We start from the raw sequence: 22,099 nt of genomic DNA on the forward strand, positions 1-22,099 counted from the left end.
TAGCAGGCACTTTAGAATCTGCACTGTGATGCAAATACTGAGAACTACGTTTCTTTACCTTCAGTGACTACACACTTGTCTTTCAGTAGTAAATGAGCTTCTGCTCAAATGATTCCTGTTCATCTTACATGCCCCTTGTGGGCTCAGAATAGTATAAGGAGACAGGCTGAATTTGAGCTGATCCCTGAGAGACTAAGTGTGAGCCAAGGTTGTTACTATATGCAGGGCTGGCTCTGGCTTTTTTGCCGCCCCAGGCAAAAAAGCCTCCTGCCGCCCCCCCAGTGGGGAGCGCGGCAGGGGAGGGCGGCGAGCCCGGCCGCGGCCCCGCTCTCCCCGCTAGGGGAGGGCGGCGAGCCCGCTGCGGCTCCGCTCTCCCCGCTAGGGGAGGGCGGCGAGCCTGCTGCGGCTCCGCTCTCCCCGGGTGAGCGCCGTCCCCCTCCAGGTGCCACCCCAAGCACATGCTTGGTAGGCTGGTGCCTGGAGCCGGCCCTGACTATATGAAAGCTAAGTGACAAAGTCTGCACTTCTCTAGCACCTTGCATTGAGGTTCACTGAATGTTTGCAAAGTGCTCAGAATCATAACACCCTTATGAAGTACAGCAGAGATATTACTGAGATCACTCCCCACACTGTTATGGATTGCAGAAGTAGTTTAACATCCCACAGCCTTGTAGCGGGGGTAATAAATACCTGGCTCAATTTCCCAAAACTGACCGGAGATTTGGGTGCTTCCATTTCAGTGTTATAAGGGGTGGGGTGGTTTTGAGCACCCACTCTCTGAAAACCAGGCCCCTCTGAAGTGTCTCAATCACTTGTCACTTCTAAACATCTTGGTCTTAGCTCTTATAGTTCTAGATAGCTCTAGTTTTTCATCCATAGATCTCAAAGCACTTTACAGATGGGGGGAAAATGACTTGCCCCAGGTCACACAGGCAGACAGTGGGAATACAAGCCAAGTCTGACTCCCAGTCCCTTTCTCTTAGTCATTAGAGGCACTGTGGAAATGGATCACCTCTTACTGCTGCCTGACTGGGTAGCTAATAAAACTAAACTAAAATCAGCCTCAGACAGGTCTGATCCCTCTGCAGAAATTGATCCATGCTGAGACTGAGGAGGGCTGAAGTTACTAACTCAGAGGCCCCAGCCCATTTAAATGCTTTCTCCTTTTATTTCCTCAGAGGTTGTGTCTTAGGTGGGGCGGGTCAGACAGCTGATATTCAACAGCCAACTCACCTCTTCGGTTACCTGTGCAGAGATTCTCATTTAATTAGGCTGTAATGCATCCGAGCCCAAGCCCTGGAGGACACTGGGCACCTTAACTAAAGGCAATATAGTGACATCTTCAGTAAGCCAAGCTTGGTTACCTGAAGCGGGGTAGGCCTAAGCTGTGTGGGGAAGGGGTTAGACCTTGGGTCACTGTGTGTGGGAAGGGGTAGGCCCTGGGATGGGCTGGGTAGACCCCTGAATCTATATGGGGAGGGGGTAGGCATGACTCTGGCGGGAGGCCCGGTCCGGGGCACGGTCCGGGCTGTGGGGGAGAGTTAGGCCCCGGAGGCAGGCCCGGCCCGGGGAGGGCTTAGGCCCCGGCGTTGGGGGAGGCCCGGCCCACGGAGGGGGCGGGGCTGGGCTGGGGGACGTGGCCCGGCCGCCTGCGCGCAGCGGGGCCTCCCGGCCGGCAGGGGGCAGTGGCGGCGGGGCCCCGAGTCTCCTCCCTGGGCCGGGCCGGGCCGGAGGCGCGCGGAGCGGCCCCACCCAGAGAGAGCCGAGCCGAGCCGAGCCGAGCCGGACCGGACGGCGGGCGGCAGCATGCTGGCGCTGTTCACCAAGCTGCTGGACTGGTTCCGGGCGCTGTTCTGGAAGGAGGAGATGGAGCTCACCCTGGTGGGGCTGCAGTACTCGGGCAAGACCACCTTCGTCAACGTGATCGCGGTGAGCGGCCCGGCCCGGCCCGGCCCCGCCGCGCGGGGCAACCGCCCTGCTGGCTCCGGCCCACAGGCCGCCGCTGCCGGGGCGGGGGGATTTGTGTGTCGGGGGGGGGCTGCCTGCCTGGGCGGGGGGGTTGCTGGGGAGATGGGAGGGGCTGCCGGGGGGGGTTGTGTGTCTGAGGGGCGCAGGGGGGCTGCCTGTCCCCCTGCGGGGAGTGGGGTTGCCGGGGGGCGGCAGGGTTTTAGCATTTGTGCAAAGTGTGTGCGCTGGGGAAAAAACACCTCTGCTGGGCTGGTGCCCCTGGGCTGTGTGGGGGCATCGTGGTGTGTCACCCGGCTGGGTGTTGCTTTGGAGGCTTTTTGGCGGGTGGGGGTGACAGCCTACCCAGAGATACAGCCCTGGGCGGTGGGGTGGGGAGGAAGACTGTCTCATCCCGTATGATGGATGATAATTTCATCTCTATCCTCTCTGATCAATACCGCCCTTAGCAGGGGATGGCAGCCAGAAAGCCTTGCTGGCTCTTCAGCGTGGGTATAGTTTTGCGGTGGGTAGTGTTTTTTGTAAATAGTGTTTTTTGTGGCTAACTTTGCAATACAGAGTCCGAGGAAAACAGCAAAATCCTCGTAACAGGGGAATTTCCCAGATGGAAAGATCTGATATATTCAGGCCTGGGTGGTTGTTTTCTGTGTAGTCTGCAGTAATGGCTTCAGAGCGTGCATTTTAGGAAGGAGAATAAAGCCTTTCACAGCACGTGGGTAACTAAATGGATAGGGAATATGGATATACATAGTATGTGCATATTTAAACTATCAGGATAAAACCTATAGACTATAGTGGGTTATGCTATTGATTTAATATGAAATAATCTGTAGGGTTTGATTTTTTTGTTTAAACTGGAGCCTGTCCCATCTTCCTTCCTGGAAAGAGGATTGCAGCATGGCACAGGCCAGAATCACAAGGTACCTCCTCAGAATGCTAAGTAGTTTTGTCAGCAGAGGAAGGTAAAATCGACTGAAGTGGCTGGGCCAGCCTGTTTCCCTCCCCATATCTTTCAGAAGTCTGAACCCATCCTCTATCAAAATCCTTTCCTCCCACCTGGCTGGAGATGGGGATAGCTAGGGGCAGAACCAGAATCTGGGTTTTCTTGGCTGGTAGCTTGCTTTGTTGTGGCTGCCTGTTTTATTTCATTGTCAAAGGGGATTCACTCTATAGAATATTTCCTGTTGCAGGTAAGTTTATAAATAACACTAGTCATGCACTACTTCAAAGAGTTTTTTTAGCCAGTTGAAATAAGTATGGTTTGATGGAGTGCCACGTAGAGGAACTGCAGGTTTGTAATGCAATCCTGAGCAAGGTAATTAGGGGGTCCTTCATAGCCTTTTGTTGGTGGCTAAGGGTAGGAGTAACATTCATGATGTCTCTAAATGCAGTGTTGCAGTATTTTTTGTGGGAGGTGTAAGCCCATCAAATATTCTGTCTAAATAATTTAATTCTGTTTGTTTCTGTATGCTGAAGCCATAGCAACACCAGCTGGCAATACGGCAAGATGGAAGCTTCTGTAGGCTTCTCTTTGGAAGAGCTGCTCTGTCATTGGCAACTGATTTAGCAGTGTGTGCTGGATAGAGCTGTGGGCCTGACGCATGGTACCTTCTGTGGGTCTCGATCAGTGCACCCTTTTGATCTCAGTAACCAAACACCTGCTCTCTCTAGATAGTCTGCCATCAGGGTTCACAACCCACTCCCTATTTTCGCTGACTGTGTATCATGCCGTCCGGGGCCTTGTGATATTAATTGAGGTTGGAGGGAAATACCTTATAGTAATGTAGTTGTACTACCTTGTAGTTCATGATGTAACATTAGCTGAAATGAGTGGAAATGCCAAAGTCTAGGTGGTATAACGAATTGTGAATGGGGAGTGGAAGCTTTCACTCCTTGTTATTGGTTTGGTCCTCTTCCCAGGTCAGTGGTAGCAATTTAAAGTTGCCGCTATCTGGCGTTAATTGGTGGTCTTGTTCACTTCCTAGCAGACACCCTTAAAATTGGCACTCTTGTTGGCAGCCAACATAGCCAAAGACTGATTGGCCAGAGGGCTTGAGTCCCCTTTTCGTGTAGAAACGGTCCTTTCTATGCCCGGGATGAATCACTGGGGTAGGGAAGAAGAGCTTTCTGGATAAACAAAAGCTTTTGGTCTCCAAGGTGGCCATCTGGCATCTTCCCTCCTGGGCATTGCAGCATATGGTGACCCTTTCTGTTAGGGTCTCATGCCCCTGAGCTACGTTAGGCTTAGTAAACAACTAGCTTGAGTGAAAGTATAAATTCTATTTGCTTGTAATGTAATATTAATGAGACTAGGTTCTTAAATACTGTAACTCTGACTGTCTTGTCTGAGGCAGGTTGTGCAGGGCAGCTGCAGACCTGGCCACAGGGATGCACTGCTAGTTCCTCTGAGTAATATCACCCAAACGGTACCAGTTGATCTGCCGGGCTGCACTATGCAGCTCCACACAAACTGGTACAACAGCAAAACTCGTCTGGGAGCAAAGATAAACCAGCAAGTTTTGGAAGTCTTGGCTGAAGAAAAGGGCAGCGGTGGGAATGCTGCTCATATGGAATTGTTCTCAAAAGCACACACTTGTGAATGGTGTTTTAGTAAGAAGGCATCCCCATCTTCCTCTAGGCTTTGCCCTTGCTATGTTTGATTCCCCCAGTGCTTTATTTTGGAGAGGGCAGTTTGATTTCCCTTATTCTTCCTCCATCTTTTCTGGAAGGTGAGTGGATTCGGTGCTGTGTTTGGGGAGCTGGTGGCTTCTTTCAGAGTCAACACTAGTCCATGGATCAGTTGTCAGGGGTCAGAATTAGAAAGGCAGCAGCAAAGCAGTGGCTTTCCTCCTTGATGAGGCTTAGTTTATTGCTGCCACAATGTCTGAGAACTCCATTGTCCAAGGCTGAGAGGAGGCCAATAGACTTGAATCTCTTGCAAATGCAGCAATATCTCTGGAGTGTCTGCTTACTACTTCCTTTATGGCCTGTGCCACATGTATTTTTTTCTGAGGCAGTTAACTTTAATCTGTAAAGCGTTCAATATAGACATTGTTTATTCCCAAAAGACCGTAACTGCACCAGCAATACCCCAAAAACATGCTTGTTCTGTCCAGTACATAGTTCAGAAACCTTCTCTAGCAGTCACAGAAACATTTTATTTGCATGTTATAGTCATTTCCAAGCCCCCTTGCCCTTAGCAGCCATCATACAGAGGAGGGGCGTCTCCCTTGACACTGGCAATGCAGAAACAGAATACTGTGACTCAGACCAGTTCCTGCCCAATACTGTGGCGGTGTCCACGTCAGAGCTACCTTACACTGTAAGCACCAAATACTTCTTCTGAAAATGACTCCAGTTATTTGTCTGATGCTAAAGGTGAACTGAAGAGAGAGGAGTTGGGGTTGTGATGAATAAAGAAAGCTTTAAAATGTAAATGTTTCTGTTTAATTTTAGAAATATTAAGAATGTCAAGTCTAGTCCTCTCTGTTTCGGTGGCGGTCACCTCTGGTTTGGGAGCGCTCTCAATTCTTAACTGCAGGGAATGGGGTATTGGATCTTTAACAAAATTACCCATTCTATAAATTATTATTCGGGCATTAGAGTTAAAGGGACATTGTCAACTTGAAATCTACTCGGGCTTGTTTTTGAAAAAACATGAATTAAAAATAATTTGAGGCTACACTTGGCCTTGAGTTCCCCTGCTAAGGTTTGTGGTCTTAAAGTGTCATGTTTAAATATAAAATATTTACCCACACAATCAGGAAAACTGATGACATAGGCTCCCTATTTGACAGCACCATTTCTGTGCTCTGTTATGGGATTCTTAGAAGTTACTTTTAACAATAGCAAGTAAATAAGAATTTCAGACCTGTGTAATTAAGTTGAAATGTTCCTTTTTAAATAGGTGTAAACAAAACAATTTTAAACAGTCCAAATATAATAACTTCTTCACCTCTCAGTAGTTAGTCAGGTTTCTCTTTTTTGGTATCTGATGTTATCCAACCAGTTGTTCATCGGCTTCCAGGAAAAACAGGCTGGACAAGACATGAATTTTGAACGAGCAGAACCCCTGAAAAAACCTTTTAGGCTGACTTTATATTCCAATAGCTAGTTACAGCATTAGACCATGGCAAAGCAGGGAGCAAGAGCTGTAAGATGACTTTACCGCTCTTATTGTCCCCAGGTCCTTCCAGCTCTGTTTTGGGGGTTTGTGATGGCCTTAGTTATGTCAGGGGAAACCCATGCTCCTGACCATGGTTGTGTCTTGCCAAATAAGTAAAGAAGGAAACGATATCTTACACACATTCTAAAACAAAAGCATTTATAAGTGAAGTCTAAACATATGTTAAAAAGTTGTTTAAAAAGATGAAGTTTCACCTCTAAGGCCAGATGGAAAGTACCTCAATGAAGCGGTCTGCACTGGGAACTTATATCAGAGTAGCTACATCTCTCCGGGGGTGCGAAAAATCCACAGTCCTGAAAGACATAACTATGCCGACTTTGCCCCCAGTGTAGACAGTGCAAGGTCAACGAAAGAACCCCTCCTGTAGGCAGTAGAGACCTGAGGCCAGCACAATCTTTTGATTGGTTTTGTCTCCCAACAGGTGAACAACTTGCTCAGCAACAATGGCTGTTAGAGTAGAATTGCTGAAAGAAGGGATGGCAGTGTGATGGCAAAGGCACAGAGTTTTTGGGAGGGAAAACAATGTTCTTTTCAGATCAGAATCTTTGATGCTGTTAAATTTGTGAATTAAAGTAGAAATTCAAAGACAGGTTTACATACTAAGTGAGTATTCACCATGAAAGCTTATGCTCCAATACGTCTGTTAGTCTATAAGGTGCCACAGGACTCTTTGTCGCTTTTTACAGATCCAGACTAACACGGCTACCCCTCTGATACTTGATAACCTTAACTCTGTTTCCCTATATGACCCTTGTGTTCCTAGCCTCCATCTTGAAGAGCTCTATTGAGATCCTATCAGGATGTTTCAGGTATATCATGAGTGATGAGCTGAGATTATCAAGTATGCACAAGGTGCTGATTTTCTGTTATCATGGCCAGTCCCCCACCCCCTGACTTCTGTCTGGTTTTTTTCTTCACATGTTGCAGCTTGTTATAATGTATAATAAAGTAAACATATGGGAACTTATAGACTATTCTGTTTTATAATTATCTATATTTTGCAATCATTCGATGTAGCAAAAGTGTTATCCAGTAGAACCTCAGAGTTACGAGCACACTGGTCAACCACACACCTCATTTGGTACCGGAAGTGTGCAATCAGGCAGCAGCAGAGAGATACACAAAAAAAGCAAATACAGTACAATACTGTGTTAAACATAAATTACTAAAAAAAAGGTGTGTGGGGGGGAGTTTAAAAAATAAAGATTTGACAAGGTAAGGAAACTTTTTCTGTGTTTCTTTCATTAAGATGGTTAAAAGCACATTTTTTTTCTGCAAGGTAAAGTTCCAAAGCTGTATTAAGTCAGTGTTCAGTTGTAAACTTTTGAAAGAACAACCTCCATTCCCGAGGTGTTCATAACATTGAGGTTCTATTGTAGTAGCATTCAAATCAAATACTCCACACTCTGGTTTAAGGCCGTTACACACTCTGCTGGTGAACAGCTTTACAAACTGTCATGTATGCCAGTGGAGCTTATAACATCCTTAGTGTGGAGTAGTTCAGCTGTCTGAACACGGGCTTATCCACTACAGGTGTGTACCAGCCGAATTTTTAAAGTCCACCATACATTTAACAAAATCAATAAAGTGGCTGAAATGGTTGTTCGGACATTCCAAATTCCATTGCAAGTATCTCTTAAAAAATAAGCACCTGACCTTTTTAGAGTCCTAAATAAACCACATTTGAAATTTCTGGGACATGCTGTGTTTGAGATGGTGTGACAAAAGCTGTGGGAAAGTAGCTGTAATTCAGTTTTTGAAAATGATTCTAAGCTCTGTACTTCAGAAACAGCTTGTCTGATTCACCTTAGATATCACCAAAAATCTCTTCTGATCCAGACCACACAAGTGAAATTTGAAATGTAAAGCTCTCTGGTGGAGTAAGGACCTAAATCAGATGTACAGTGGGAAAACTAGTCACAACTTTTAATTACACTGTCAGTACTGTGATTCTGTAATATTGGAAGGTTATAATTCTATGTAAAGAAGGGATTATGACAAAATGGCTCTTGAGTATGGAGCTGCTTGGGAGAATAGGCCTTGAAGAATTTTCCCAATTGGCAACTGCAGGGGATAGACGAGGCATTCCTTAGGCTTTCCTAAGCAGGGCTTTGGAGCTGTGCTCCGGCTCCAGGCAAAAACCAGCAGCTCTGCTGCTCCGAGCTCCGCTCCAAAGCCCTGTAAGGCCATGCCTACCCTAGGATTTTAGTCCGGGGCACAGCTGCACCAGTGCAAGCCATTAGTGAACAGTTGCATCTTGTTTGATTTCAAGGCATAGTTGGTCTTCTGTGGTAGCTCAGATGACTGGAGCGGTCTTCCCTTCCAGCAGGTGGAGACGGAAGCAGGCACTAACTCCCCAGCTGTCTTCTGTGTCCAGCAGGTGAAAGGTTTGCTGGCTGCTCCTGCTATGTTAAGAAGGCCTGTTCTAGCCTGTCTGGAGTGGAAAGGGTGCAGTCCACCTTCAAATATAGCTTGTTCTTTACCACACCAACTGTCTTTCCTTGTCTGCCTGGGAGGAATTGAGGTTCAAAGAAGTATGTGTAAAGAAGGTCCGAAAGGTTTTGCAAAACAAATTCTGATTGGCTTTCATGAGAAATTCAAGTCTTGTCTGCCCTGTTTTCCTTGGAGATACTGTGGACAATTGGAAAACTAGCAGATTTGGCAATAGATACACAAGTAAAATTTGATTGAGAGGGGATTTAACTTGTCTTCAGACTTTAAGGCACTTAACTCAAATGCATAAGACACACTTGGAAGAAAAAGGGTTGGGTTTTTTGTTAATTCTTCAACCCTCCTTTCAGTTAAGGACTGAGAAATTTTCCAGTTTGCATTAATGTGTCCTCCAAGGGAGATCTCTAACGCAAACACTGTCCTTGTTTTGTTTTTTAAAAAAGTGACTGTTTAGTTCTGTTCTGTCACCTCCATTTTGCCAAATGGTTTCTTCCCAGTGGAGTTAGGATCCTTTGTGTCCCATTCTGAGGAAGATTAGTAAAACTGCTGGAAGCTGAACACAGAAGCATTGATGCAACATGGAATGATGGGATTTCAGCATCTTGAGCTTGATATTTTTACCACTGGGCTCAGTTATAGATTCCAAGGCAAGACAGGGACCAGTCTAGTCTGACCACCTACATAACACAGGCCAGAGAACTTCCTCACATTTGAATAGTCTCTTTTCATTCAAATGGACTCATGTGTGGATCACTTGAATGGCTGTTCGTTACCTTCTCTTGTGGCTGGAAACCGTGTGTAGAGCCACCTCAGACCAGGTGTTCTCAAACTGGGGGTCGTGACCCCTCAGGGGGTCGTGAGCTGTCAGCCTCCACCCCAAACCCCGCTTCGCCTCCAGCATTTAAAATAATGTTAAATATAAAAAAGTGTATTTAATTTATAAGGGGGGGGGGTCGCACTCAGAGGCTTGCTGTGTGAAAGGGGTCACCAGTACAAAAGTTTGAGAACCCCTGCCTTAGACTGTGGTAAGTCGCCCATCATGTGTAACCTTTTCTTTTCATAAATTACTGGTGGGTTGAGGCCTAGATCTGAACTTCCCTGATCCCACACTTGAACAATGTTGCTCAGCTGTATCCAGAGACTTCAAAATACCTTAAATGTTTGAGATTTTAAGATTGCAAAAAAAATCCCTCAAACTGCACCCCAGGCCGTTCCAGACAACAAAATGAGCTGCTGCACAAATTGTGTCCCTCTTTCTTGTGTGCTTTAATAAGGAGTGAATAGGTAACAATGATATTAAACATCACTAGGCATCAGGATTAACACCCCAGTTTCTTGATTTGAATAAGGGAAGTTTGCACCTGGGAGCTGCTGTTTCAGGTCATCAGCAGACATCAGACAACTGCATCAGCTCCTATTTTGAAGCCTTATCTTTGCAATCAGGTGGCTAGTGATCTTTTTTTAAACGAAAGCTTGAATTCACCGTCTTGCCTCGCTGCAGTGAGCCCACCCAATTTGACGTCCGCTAATAAGTTTCCCCAGCTCCCTGCAATGCCCATAAATATTATTCTCGTTATGCAAAAAGGAATGTTAAGCATGGAATTAAAATGACCCAATCACTACGTGAGTCAGTAGCAGAGTTCTGATAGAAGCCAGAATTCCCGAGTCCACCTCTCCCTTCTCTAATTGCCAAGTGATGCACCCTCCACGTTCTCAGGTGGGTTAATAATGTGCAATGCACCTACAGCTGAAGCTTTCAGTTTCTCATTTGTATGCCTTGGCACAGCACTGCACAGGGATAATGCCAGGAATAGGCAAGTGTGAGTAGTCTAGACAAGATCTTGAATTGAACCCAGATAATGCATTTTGCTTGAACTAGGCTGTTGATGTTGTGTTTTTCACGGGTGAAGGGGGAAGCTCCCTGCACTGATATCCAAAGTTATCTATCAAGTAGGATAAAAGGGTTTTTTATACGTTAGCTGAGGGGAAAAAAAAACTTTTATCCTGTTCTGGAGACACCCTGAGAGGGCAGTCCCCAGTCTCTCCCACTAGTAACAAATAACAGAGATTTTAATTGTTTAATTAAGGAAAGGTGATACTAAGTTCCAACTTGTTTATGAAATCCCAGAAAAGTGCAAACATCAATAGCTGTAATCTTGGCCAGTGAAATTAGTGCCACATTTTGAATTAAGGATTCAGAAGAGGGCCATAAGGATGTGACAAGCTGGATTTGGGCCATGGGTCTCTATCGCTACCTGCTGGAATCTTTCATGCAGTGCATTTGTGCCTCCTTGTCTCTCTTCTAGTGTCCCTTGTTCCATGCTTCAGTTACACACTTGCTGCCCCTCTCCTTTCTTCTGTATCTGATCTTTAATGTCTTCTGGCTCTGATGTGTTTTTGCTCCATCAGGGAGCATGTGCTGCTAAGGCAGGTGGGTGAGGACGGTGCGCCATTGGCTGCTTTCTGCAGCCAGGCTCCAGGTGCTCCTATGGGCAAGCTGAAAGTTGCAAAAGAGCAGGGAGGAAGGTAAGCAAGTAACTTGTCCAGGAGCAACCTGCAATTTACTCATAGCCCCAACAATGAATTTGTACTGGTGGCAGGGCTGGATAGGAGCTTTTCCTGATGTTCCCTCAATTTTTTTCCTTCTTTCCTTTTCCTTGCATTGTCTCCTCCTCTGTCCTCTGCTAGACTAGACTGGTTTCCTGCCTTTCGTCCACAACCACCCAGGTTGAAAAGCCTTGAATTAGGGAGACTTGAAAATGAATGAAATTTGAAGTCATTTGAAATTTGAAGACAAACAATGGAACTCTTCAGCATGGAGACAAGCCCTGTGACGGGCATATAAAGAAGTGGGAGACAGTTGAGAAAACGAACACCGTTTGCCTGTAAAGTAACCCAGTGCTTCTCCAACTTTGTGTCAGATTCTCTCAAGACCCAACATCCTCCCATCAGCCCAATCTCTCACTCTTGCATCCTCATTTTTCTCATTCTGTGGAGCACAGGGAGAGGGGGGAGGAATACAAATTAACTCGAAGCAGAACTACATTTATTGTAAAATGACACCTACATGTTGAAACTAAATGTAGGGTTTAAATCTGCTGGCTTTCTCTTTCAACTTGTATCCAGAACATGTTCCTCTCTCCTAATTTCCCTCACTTCCTAGCCACTGTTACTGTACAAACTCTGTTATTGGCTGAGGCATAGTCACATGATTCAGTGGGCTAAAATAGGTATTCATGCAAAGGCAGGATCTAGAAAATACTTGGTATGGAGTCTAGGGGAGAAATGATTGGCTCCAGTGTTGAAAACGTTCCTCTCAGGAAGCAGCTAATCTCTGTCAGTTACTCTTTCATATTGTAAGGCAATAACTTCCCACCCCCCACCCCGCGGAAACCTTCACTTCAGTCAGCCTAGACTATATTTCCCTTGGGACTAGGAACTTTTATGACAAGTTACAACCCATGGTGTGTTGCTGCTCCTGAGGTAGTGACTAAACTGGAGTCAATACTTGCAGATGATATGCATCTTCCATGCTTCCCCTCAAACCAAGACCCAGGGAGACCCTGCTCAGGCCATGACTTTAGCTGTATAGTGCTGCTATCAGAGCTTGTAACTCTGAAACCGTTTTATGTATGCAGTGGTGCTGTAGCTGCGTTGGTCCCAGGGTATATGAGAGACAAGGTGGGTGACAGAATATCTTTTATTGGATCAAATTCTGCTGGTGAGAGACGCTCAAAAGCATGTCTTGCCAGCAGAAGTTGGTCCAATAAAAGATATTACCTCATCCACCGAGTCTCTCTGAACCCACTTTAAACAGATAGAGCCCAAGCAGTTCCTTTTAGAAAAAGTGCTGTGTAAACTGTCTTGTAGTAAATCTTAGGTTTTTACTAGCATGTTGTTTTTTTTTTAATCTGTTCACCCAGTACAGGGAGAAGTGTGCTATACTCAGGCATATTGGAACCCAGTTATAAAACCTTGTTTTAGTAGAGCCATGTTTGACCACTGTACGAGATGTGTGGCAGGGTGTGTCTGTGTGTACCTGGCTGAAATACCACATTGAAAGGCTCTTGTTACTCTTGAAAAGGCTGGCTGGCCAAAAAATGGAAGCTCCCTGGAAAGCTGCTGTAACTTGTGGTGAGGGATTAATAAAATCGTTTCTTGTTGGGAGTGTTAGTGATTTCATTTTTGGCCGCTGTCGGAAGACAGGTTACTGGGCTAGATGGACATTGGTCGGATCCAGTCTGACTGATTTTATGTTATGGTCTTCCATCCTAACCCTTTTCAAATGGTGATTCTAACCCTTGAGGAGGCTTTGTTTTTCTTTGGAAGACAACTTGCTCCATTAAATCTGTAACTGAATAAAATTCAGATACCATTGGGGCCAAAGTAATTCACTTCTTTTTTCCTCACTTGGTCTCTTTTCTCCACCCTGTGATCCTTCCCTTCCTTAAACGCCACCTCTTTCCATATTGCTTCCTGAGCACAGGAGGACCACGTAACGGAGTCAGTTTCATTCACTGGAGAAATGTGAAGAGCAACAAAGGGGCCAGTTTTCAGCCAGAGCAGGGGAAAGGGGACTCCAACCTCTTTCTTTTACTCCAGATATGTCTTGTAGTATTGGAGCACCCCAGCCTGCTTTTGTTTCACCTACACATTGTTCTCGTCCCTCCTCAGCAGGATCAGCAAGGTGAAGCTGACCAGGACTTGTCATGTGGGATCACTAAGGGCAGTGGCTCTGGTGTGATCTTCTATAGTGTAGTTCCCTAGACCAGAGAATGTTGGTAGCATGCTTTCAATCCTGCTTCAGATTTAACCCGCCACATACCAAGTGTGTTGCATAGATGCTTTTGTTCTCTTCAGAAATAGCTATGAAACCAGCTGTCTGCAGAAGTCCTGATTTTTCCAAAGTGCTGAGCACTCAGAGCTCCACTGGAAGTCTCTAGAAGCTGCAGGTGTTTAGCATCTGTTGCAAGTCAAACCACAACTGATGAAGCTTCACACAGGTGGTGACCTTCAAAGGCACCATGTGAGCACAGAAACAGAAGCCAGGATGATGCTGTCTGAGTCAGTAATTCGCTGCAGCCTCAGGTGAATCATTTGACCACTGCATCTGTCACCTCAGTGGGAGAGAGGCTCAGGCAGCTCCCTAGAAGTGGGGCTCAGCTGTCTAAGCGGAGCCTCCCTAAGGGGGAGGCAAATGGTGGTAAATTCACAGCTGGTTAGTGGTGTCTGTAACAAGGAGGGAGCAAACATGGTTGTCTATCTGTTATACCAGGGTGCTCTCACAACTTGCTCTTCTAGGAATGACACGGTTGGTGAGGTGATATCTTTTACTGGACCAACTGCTATTGGTGGAAATCTTCTGGGAATGGCTGGGTGCTCAGCAGTTCTGAAAATCAGGTCTCTCAAGTGCTGAGATATGGGCTTGGAAGACTAAAATTGTTCTATTTTTAAAAAAATCTTCGCTTTACTTTCCCCCCCACACCGAATCCATATTTCCCTACTTGGATAACTCATCAGCTGAATGGATCATCCCCAAACTTCACCTTTGGGCTGAAGCTGAAATGTTAAGAGTGAGTGAGGCATGTACACATATGTATGTGTAAGAGTTTTGTGGCAGCGTTAACTGTGGCTTTCACAACTAAAATAATTAAGTTACATGAGACCATCTGTGATGGTGGGCAGTTGTATCCTTGCTGCAATAGCCATGTGTGAGTTCTTGTTTCTTACAGGCCTGCAGCATTGAAGGTTAAAACTGATATTCACTGTCCACCCTTACATACAAAGTTTATACTGAAGAATGCTTTGAAAAAAGTTTAAAGACAAAGCATTTAAGAAAACGCCTGACTTCCATTTGCTCCTCACATTCAGCCCTTTTGAGGAGGGTACTGTAGTAATGGTGCCAATGCTGCAGTAACGCTATTGTTCAAGTGGATGTTACAATAATTGTTTTTGTAGAATTCTACTGGTGGAGTGTTTTTTGTTTTTAAATTGGAGTGATTTTGATCTTTGACTGTTTGCCTAGTGGGTGTCAGCTGGAGGGGCTTTCCTCCTTTCATATATGTGGTCTCATTTGAAAGAAATAGTCTTAAAGAAGGGAGACTATTTTTATATACAATAGTGCCAAAAGTATGTTAGTTGTTTGCAGGCTAATAGAGCTTAGACCTTAAGAGCTTAGAGACTCAGTAACCATCACTCCTACCTTCCCAAGGTCTTGATTCCCAGCTTTTGCACCAGCTAGGGGCTGGGCTTGACATTGCCTGGATGCCTTGGGTACAGTCTCAAATAGGTATACTTATCGGCTACACAAACTCAGCCCTGACTGCTCACTTACCTTCCCCAAACTCCTCCCATTCTTTAAAAAAGAAAAAAAATGTAAAACTTAATATAAGCGCAAGTGCCTGCAAAGTAACAATGTAGTTAAGACGCTCAGTAAGGGTTAGTTTACACTGGCAATGCTAAAGCGCTGCCGCGGTAGCTCTTTAACATGCCTTGTGTGGTCGCGGCGCAGCACTAGGGGAGAGCTCTCCCAGCGCTCTTAAAAAAACCCATCTCCACGAGGGGCATAGCTCCCAGCGCAGGTGCACTGTCTACACTGGTGCTTTACAGCGCTGAAACTTGCTGTACTCAGGGAGGGGTTTTTTCACACCCTTGAGCGAGAAAGTTACACTGGCAATTTACAGCATTGCAGACAAGCCCTTTGTTTTCAGACGCCAGCGTTTCTCAAATGCGGCCGCTGGGGGATTTTTCTGCAGCCAGGACAGCCTCCTGGGTGGCGATGGAGTTTGGGGGGCAAAAGCACCCAGCTGTTGCTCCTGGCTGCCTTTGTGTTTGCTGGCATTGCCAGCAGGGGATCAGCAGCCTGCACCGCATATCTTCCTGGGGGCTCTGGGCAGCACCTCTGCAGACACATGGGGCCGGTGTGTGCGCTCAGCGGACTTCGGGCTTCAGCCCCTGGGCTCGGGCTCTGGGCTTCAGCCCGGGCAGTGGGGCTCGTGTTTGGAAAAAATTTCAGAGTGGCTGCCAGCGAGGGTTGGTGCCCACACTCTGAGGACACCAAAAAAAATTGTTCTGAGAACCTGTGTCCTAGACAGAGATTGATATGAAGGGAAGGGGTATCTCTGCCAATGAGATCCCTGGGCAATGTCATTGAGAATTCCAGTCCAGTCTCCCAGCTGCTGGAAACCTACCACTGGATGCTGCTTCAGGACTTCACTTCATCTTTCATATCATCCTCGGGTTAGTCAGTGTCTGATAAATTTGAAACGCCATCCAATAGCCTCACGCTGCTGCCTGAATGTTTGTGAGGTGGGAGGGAAAAGGTCTCTATCCCTTTCTGTCCTTCCCATGGCTCTGTTTTGCCATCCTTCTCTCCAGTGCCCTGCCTCTGCCCCGATTGGGGAGTTCCCAACCAATAGTACGAAACTGGCATTATTTTTGACACTTTCACTGCTGAGCACAGGGTTTTGAATAGGAGTAGATGAACAGACAAGAATCTTCTTAATTTCATGCAGCAGCCTGACAAAGTGGTGAGCACCAGAAGAGGCACTGGTGCTGTCTGCCTGTAAACCTCATGATGATGGGTCACTTTTTGTCTTAGGGCCTGTCTGCATTAAGGATATTGACATTAGTGTAACTACATCAGTGTGGTTGTGCAGATGTAATTTTTTTTTAAGTGTAGACAGGGTGTATGAATGGGCAAAGAGTAAAGACTCAGTAGGGGTGGCAGGGGAGAGAGATTGGGTAAAAATATTTAGATTCTTCCCGGATTTTGGACTATGTTCCCCCACCAGCCTGGGTGAGTATAAAGGGGACATATCCTCCTGCACACATCCCCAGTGAAAGCAAAATGAAAGTCTGCACTTCCCCAAATAGGCTTATCTGCGCTCATTTCTAAAGAGTAGAGAGATGTCCCATATTTGGGGTAGTTTTCTCCCTCCCTGCCCCCGCTTGAGCTTCCCTCAGGTTCTACCCAGAAAGGTCTCTCCTGGCTCTGTTGGCTTGGCTCTGTGCTGTAATAGCCCTAGGGTGTTTATGGAAATCTAAAGCCCTCCAACCTCCTTGACACAAGGCCGTTTTTTAGAGGCTATTGTTAGTTGCTGATTTCTCCCCCCTCACCCAACCAGCCATGCAGCTCCCTTTAAGACTGGAATTGTTCTAATCTTATATGGGTTCTTCCCTTCTCTTCCCCCTCCCCCTTAATACTTCATTGAGTAACATGTAAACATGCACACTAGAGCAATACTGTCCTAGGAATCATTCTTTCCCACTTGTACAAAGGAGCTCTCCTTTCATCAGGGATGCTAAACCCTCCATTTGTAGAAATCTGCTTCAACTGAGCATGACTTGGGTAGCGGCACATCTAGCAAGACTGGCTTGACCTCATTTACCCCACAACAATGACAAGTGAATTATATGGACATAAATGCAGAGGAAATAGGGTCAAATGAACGCAGTTCAGTTATATCTTCCTAAATGAGGAAAATGCCTAACGGTTTCCATTAATCCAACCCAGAGCTAATGCGGAGTACTCATGGGGAGCAGATCTGTGGGGAAAAGGTAGTGCCATCTTAACATAGGCAGTGTTTACAGATTGCCCTTCAAGGTTGAAGGATATCCAAAATAGTGCCCATTTTATTGCTGTCCTACAAAACAGGATCTTAACCAGGTTCCTACTGACAATTTCTGAAATCTTGGACAGTTCTACACTACTTGATCCGTAATTCTAAAAAAACAAGAACATTGACCTAGTCCTGTCCACATGTATAGTGCTTGACACACCAACAATATTGTCCCTGCTCCCACAAGCTTGCACACTAAGGGCACGTCTTCAGTAGTAACTTTAATATGCTGCCGTGGCTTGTGTAGTCGCGGCATAGTAAAAAAACCACCTCTGCGAGGGGAATAGCTACTAGCACTGGGAGCGCTGTCTGCACTGGCATTTACAGCGAGCGCTGTCTGCACTGGCATTTACAGCGAGCGCTGTCTGCACTGGCATTTACAGCGAGCGCTGTCTGCACTGGCATTTACAGCGAGCGCTGTCTGCACTGGCATTTACAGCGAGCGCTGTCTGCACTGGCATTTACAGCGAGCGCTGTCTGCACTGGCATTTACAGCGAGCGCTGTCTGCACTGGCATTTACAGCGAGCGCTGTCTGCACTGGCATTTACAGCGCGCGCTGTCTGCACTGGCATTTACAGCGCGCGCTGTCTGCACTGGCATTTACAGCGAGCGCTGTCTGCACTGGCATTTACAGCGCGCGCTGTCTGCACTGGCATTTACAGCGCGCGCTGTCTGCACTGGCATTTACAGCGCGCGCTGTCTGCACTGGCATTTACAGCGCGCGCTGTCTGCACTGGCATTTACAGCGCGCGCTGTCTGCACTGGCATTTACAGCGCGCGCTGTCTGCACTGGCATTTACAGCGCGCGCTGTCTGCACTGGCATTTACAGCGAGCGCTGTCTGCACTGGCATTTACAGCGCGCGCTGTCTGCACTGGCATTTACAGCGCGCGCTGTCTGCACTGGCATTTACAGCGCGCGCTGTCTGCACTGGCATTTACAGCGAGCGCTGTCTGCACTGGCATTTACAGCGAGCGCTGTCTGCACTGGCATTTACAGCGCTCGGGGGGGTGTTTTTTTCACACTCCAAGTGAGAAAGTTGCAGTGTTGTAAAGTGCCAGTGTAGACAAGCCCTAAGGCCTTGGCTACACTCGGGACTTCCCAGCGCTGCCGCGGCAGTGCTGTGAAGCGCGAGTGTAGTTGCGCTGCCAGCGCTCTCTCGCAGCGCTGTATGTACTCCACCTCTCCCAGGGGAGTAGCTTGCAGCGCTGCAGGCTCTGATTACACTGGCACTTTACAACGCTGTACTGGGCTGTGTGTGTGTGTGTGTGTGTGTGTTTTCACACCCCTGCGCGCAGCAAGTTGCAGCACTGTACAGCGCCAGTGTAGCCAAGGCCTTAGACAAAACCACCCCTCATAAGAGGGGAGGGTGTGGTAACACTGTACACTTTGTGCTAGAATGTTAAGAGCAGGATTTCTGAAGAAACTTTCCTCTGCTGCTTTGTAATACATGATGCAGGGCAGGAGGGGATCAGAGTCAGTAGTACATCTATGGTGAGGACTGGATTAGAGGTATACCTCATAGAGCTGGAAGGGACCTGAAAGGTCATAGGGTCCATCCCCCTGCCTTCACTAGCAGGAACAAGTATTGATTTTGTCCCAGATCCCTAAGTGGCCCCCTCAAGGATTGAACTCACAACCCTGGGTTTAGCAGGCCAATGCTCAAACCCCTGAGCTATCCCTCCTCCTTACCAGGGAGGGGGCGCTGATGAAGGGATATCCATACTCTTTCACCACCTCTATGTTGAGCAAGTCTAGGCTAGGTCAGCCATGATTAAAAGTTACCATGCAGTGGCCCCTCTCTGAAATGCATTTGGTCTTAGTCCAGTTCCTAGATCACAGAAACTATTCCCATAACTGGCACTGATTGGATTCCTTGCTTGCAATCTTAGGATGCCAAGAATGGCATAGGCAATAGAAATTGTAGCTTTCATGGTAAATTAGGTGGATTAACTTTGGAGCCTTTCACTATATCTTTATTTTATGAGAACTTGGAGCACTGTAGTGTGTATGAGGTCAGCAGGGTTCCTTGCTAAGATTATGTGGGGGTTATAAATTCTTTAGGAGCACAGAGACGGAATGGGTCTGGGCAGCATGTGGATTTTATAAATTCCTCAGGATCAGAGAACTGCCTTAGCCAAGGCCATTACTCCTTCTGCAGACTGCATTATTTATAACAACAGTAGGCTGCAGAAGCAGAGAAAGTCTTAGCTATGGAAGTAGCATGTTGAGACCCCAACAGAGATGAGGCTGGGCATAGTCAGAGACAGTCCCTGCCCTGAGGAGTTTAAAATCTAAATAGACATGACAGACAGAGAGTGGGAGAGGAAAAAAATATCATCCCCCCCCTTTTACCAATAAGGCAGAGAAATAAAGTGACTTGTCCCAGGTTGTGTAAGGAGTTGTCAGATGCAGGGATTGAATCCAGATATCCAGAGTCCAAATGCAGTGCCTTAACCACAAGACCATCTTTCCTTTGTAAACTTGTATAGAATCCCCAAAGAGTCTGCCCTGCCTGTTGTTGGTAAATTCTGTGGAAGCAGAGCCAGCCACCAGTGCCAGGACTTGTGATGAATGTATTAGATGTCCAGGATTAGGGCTGCAGTCGGAGTTGCTGCTTTGCAGAGTTTCCAAGTTCTGTGGCAGAGGAGCACCTGATGACCTTTCACATGCCCTCCAGCCCAGACTGTTCATTTTTGCATGCTCGGGATTAGATGCCCTAAGCAGGTAGTTACTCTAGCTGCTGCTTGTTATTAGGGTATGTTTGAGAGTCCCTGATATTTAAAGACAAGTTAGGGGTGTTGGCTTGTAACCAAGTGTGTAAGGCAGTAAGAGGTGGTGGTTTTTAAAAATGCAACAATTCTTAAAAGGGTTAGGAAGAAGTAGTAATCTCTTTACAAGGATTAGTTCTCCTTTTTAAAAAAAAAAAAAAAAAAAAAAAAGGAAATTCCCGGCCAAAACACGTGATGTGTGGAAGTTGTACCTTGATACCGTGCGGCTGGGGCTGCTCCGGCCGGCGCGGCTGGGGTTAACTGTTAGTGCGGGTTAACCGATAAGCATTAGTCTTATCGGTTAACCATTTACTATTTTACATCCCTAGTGCAGACGAGCCCACGAAGTAGAGACTGGAGGCCAGACGCTCTCCACTTTCATAAAAAGGGCCAGAGAGCCTATCATTTCACACTTCCCCTCTACACACAGTTCATGCAAGACCGTGTTCAGTACAGGGCATGTTATTCATCCTCCCAGTATTGGTCAGAGCATCCACACCATGTACAAAGAACTGTTGTCCCCTCTGAGCATACAGTTCATACCCCCTCTTCTTTCCACCCCCCCATACTTGAGCCTGTCCTAAAATCCAGCCATCTCTGGGGTGAGACGCAGTGTCTGTCTGACAAACTCAGTAACAGTTCAGGATGTAAAAAGGGAGATAATCTGCACTTCAGACGACATAGGTAATTTATGGTTGGCAGAAGGTTCTGTGTAATTACTGCAGCTGGACTTTTTAGCCAGGACACCAAAGCAAATGTTCATTCTTGCTAATGGTGCCCTGGCATCTGTAGACAGCACAAGTGATTGGGAGCTTGTTTTAAGCTTGGTGCAGCAACCTTTTGCTAAGGCATTTGAGTGGAGTGGGGGGAAGGGGTGAGAAAGAAAAGGCACTGGAGAGCTGTGGGGTGGGGTGCCAGTGACTTGCAGGGAGGTGGGAGGATACAAAAGCAGGGAGCGAGGCAGCCACTGGCCCAGAAATTTCCTCTATTTCTGCTCAAGGAGGAGCTCCTTTCTGATGAAGGAGGAGGGGGACTCCGACAGAGCCAGTGTCTCACTCCTCTGCCCAGCTCTCCAGATCCACTGCACCTCCCAACCCCCCAAAGGGTGCAGAGAGTACAGTAGAACCTCAGAGTTACGAGCACCAGAGTTACGAACTGACCTCCATTCCTGAGGTGTTTGTAACTCTTAGGTTTTACCGTACTTGTCTTTGACAGACATTTTATGTATTCATCAAAGGTCTTCTCAAGGTTGTGTTTTGAAAACGTGACACTTCGGCAAAGCTCTAACTGAAACACTACTGGTTCGCCGCAAATAGTGTTTGGAGGATCCCTGGGATGAGCGAGGGATTGCCAAAGACACCGCTGCTGTCTGGGAGCTTGGGAGTTTCAAAAAAGCAGAGCCAGCCCCTAAGGGTGGGGAAGTTGGGCAAAGGGGCCCTTTCATGCCCCTCCCCTGCACTGCTGAGTCTGTCCCCTACACACACCAGCTCTGACCCACATGTCACTCCTCACAAAGACTCACCTATGCAGTCTTCTATGGAATAGGGGTGCCTGGTGGCCATTCCTCCTCCACTCAGCTTCTGGGGATGCCCAGATGGGCCACCCCTCTCATCTTTGTGCTTTAGGGGGTCACTGCTTTCCCCAAATGAGAGTGAACATCTTTGCATGCTGGGCCCCAGGCGGGCCCTCGGATGAGAGGGCTTCTCTTTAAGGGACTCTCTTGCCATATTTGCAAATCTGCAAAAAGGGAATTCCTGGGTCTAGGAGGCAGGTCTCCATGAGGGAGGATCCGTACAATCTATGGCAAAACAGTCCATCATGGGGAATTGCTACTTCTAGGGGACAGGTTCCTCTAGAACGTATAGAATGCAGGGCCAGAGCTCAGCAGACTCATTGTGGCTGGCCCTGTTCCTGGCTCAGCTCTGCACTCCTCTCTGTAGAACCCGAATCAACTTCCAGTCACTCTTTAATTACACTAGATCCCCCTTTAGCCGAGCTTCCATTATCCGGCTCTCTGTATTAACAGAACCACCAGCGTGGACACAGGATCGGTACAAAGCATTAAAACACAGCCCACGTCTTTATTGACAGCGTACACGAACCGT

The 22,099-nt window shown here is 46.9% G+C and overlaps 1 protein-coding gene across 1 annotated transcript in view; it reads left to right on the forward strand.

Annotated features, from left to right (window-relative positions):
• The first annotated feature begins 1,720 nt into the window (after positions 1 to 1,720).
• ARL8A (ADP ribosylation factor like GTPase 8A) overlaps positions 1,721 to 22,099 on the forward strand; it is a 37,984-nt gene continuing 17,605 nt past the window's right edge. The window contains exon 1 of the mRNA XM_054025549.1: positions 1,721 to 1,929. Within this exon, the coding sequence (XP_053881524.1) occupies positions 1,807 to 1,929 (123 nt within the window). The 5' untranslated portion in view covers positions 1,721 to 1,806. The remainder of the gene's footprint in view (positions 1,930 to 22,099) is intronic.

Source organism: Malaclemys terrapin, chromosome 4 (genome assembly GCF_027887155.1).
Source record: "Malaclemys terrapin pileata isolate rMalTer1 chromosome 4, rMalTer1.hap1, whole genome shotgun sequence".
Taxonomy (NCBI): domain Eukaryota; kingdom Metazoa; phylum Chordata; order Testudines; family Emydidae; genus Malaclemys; species Malaclemys terrapin.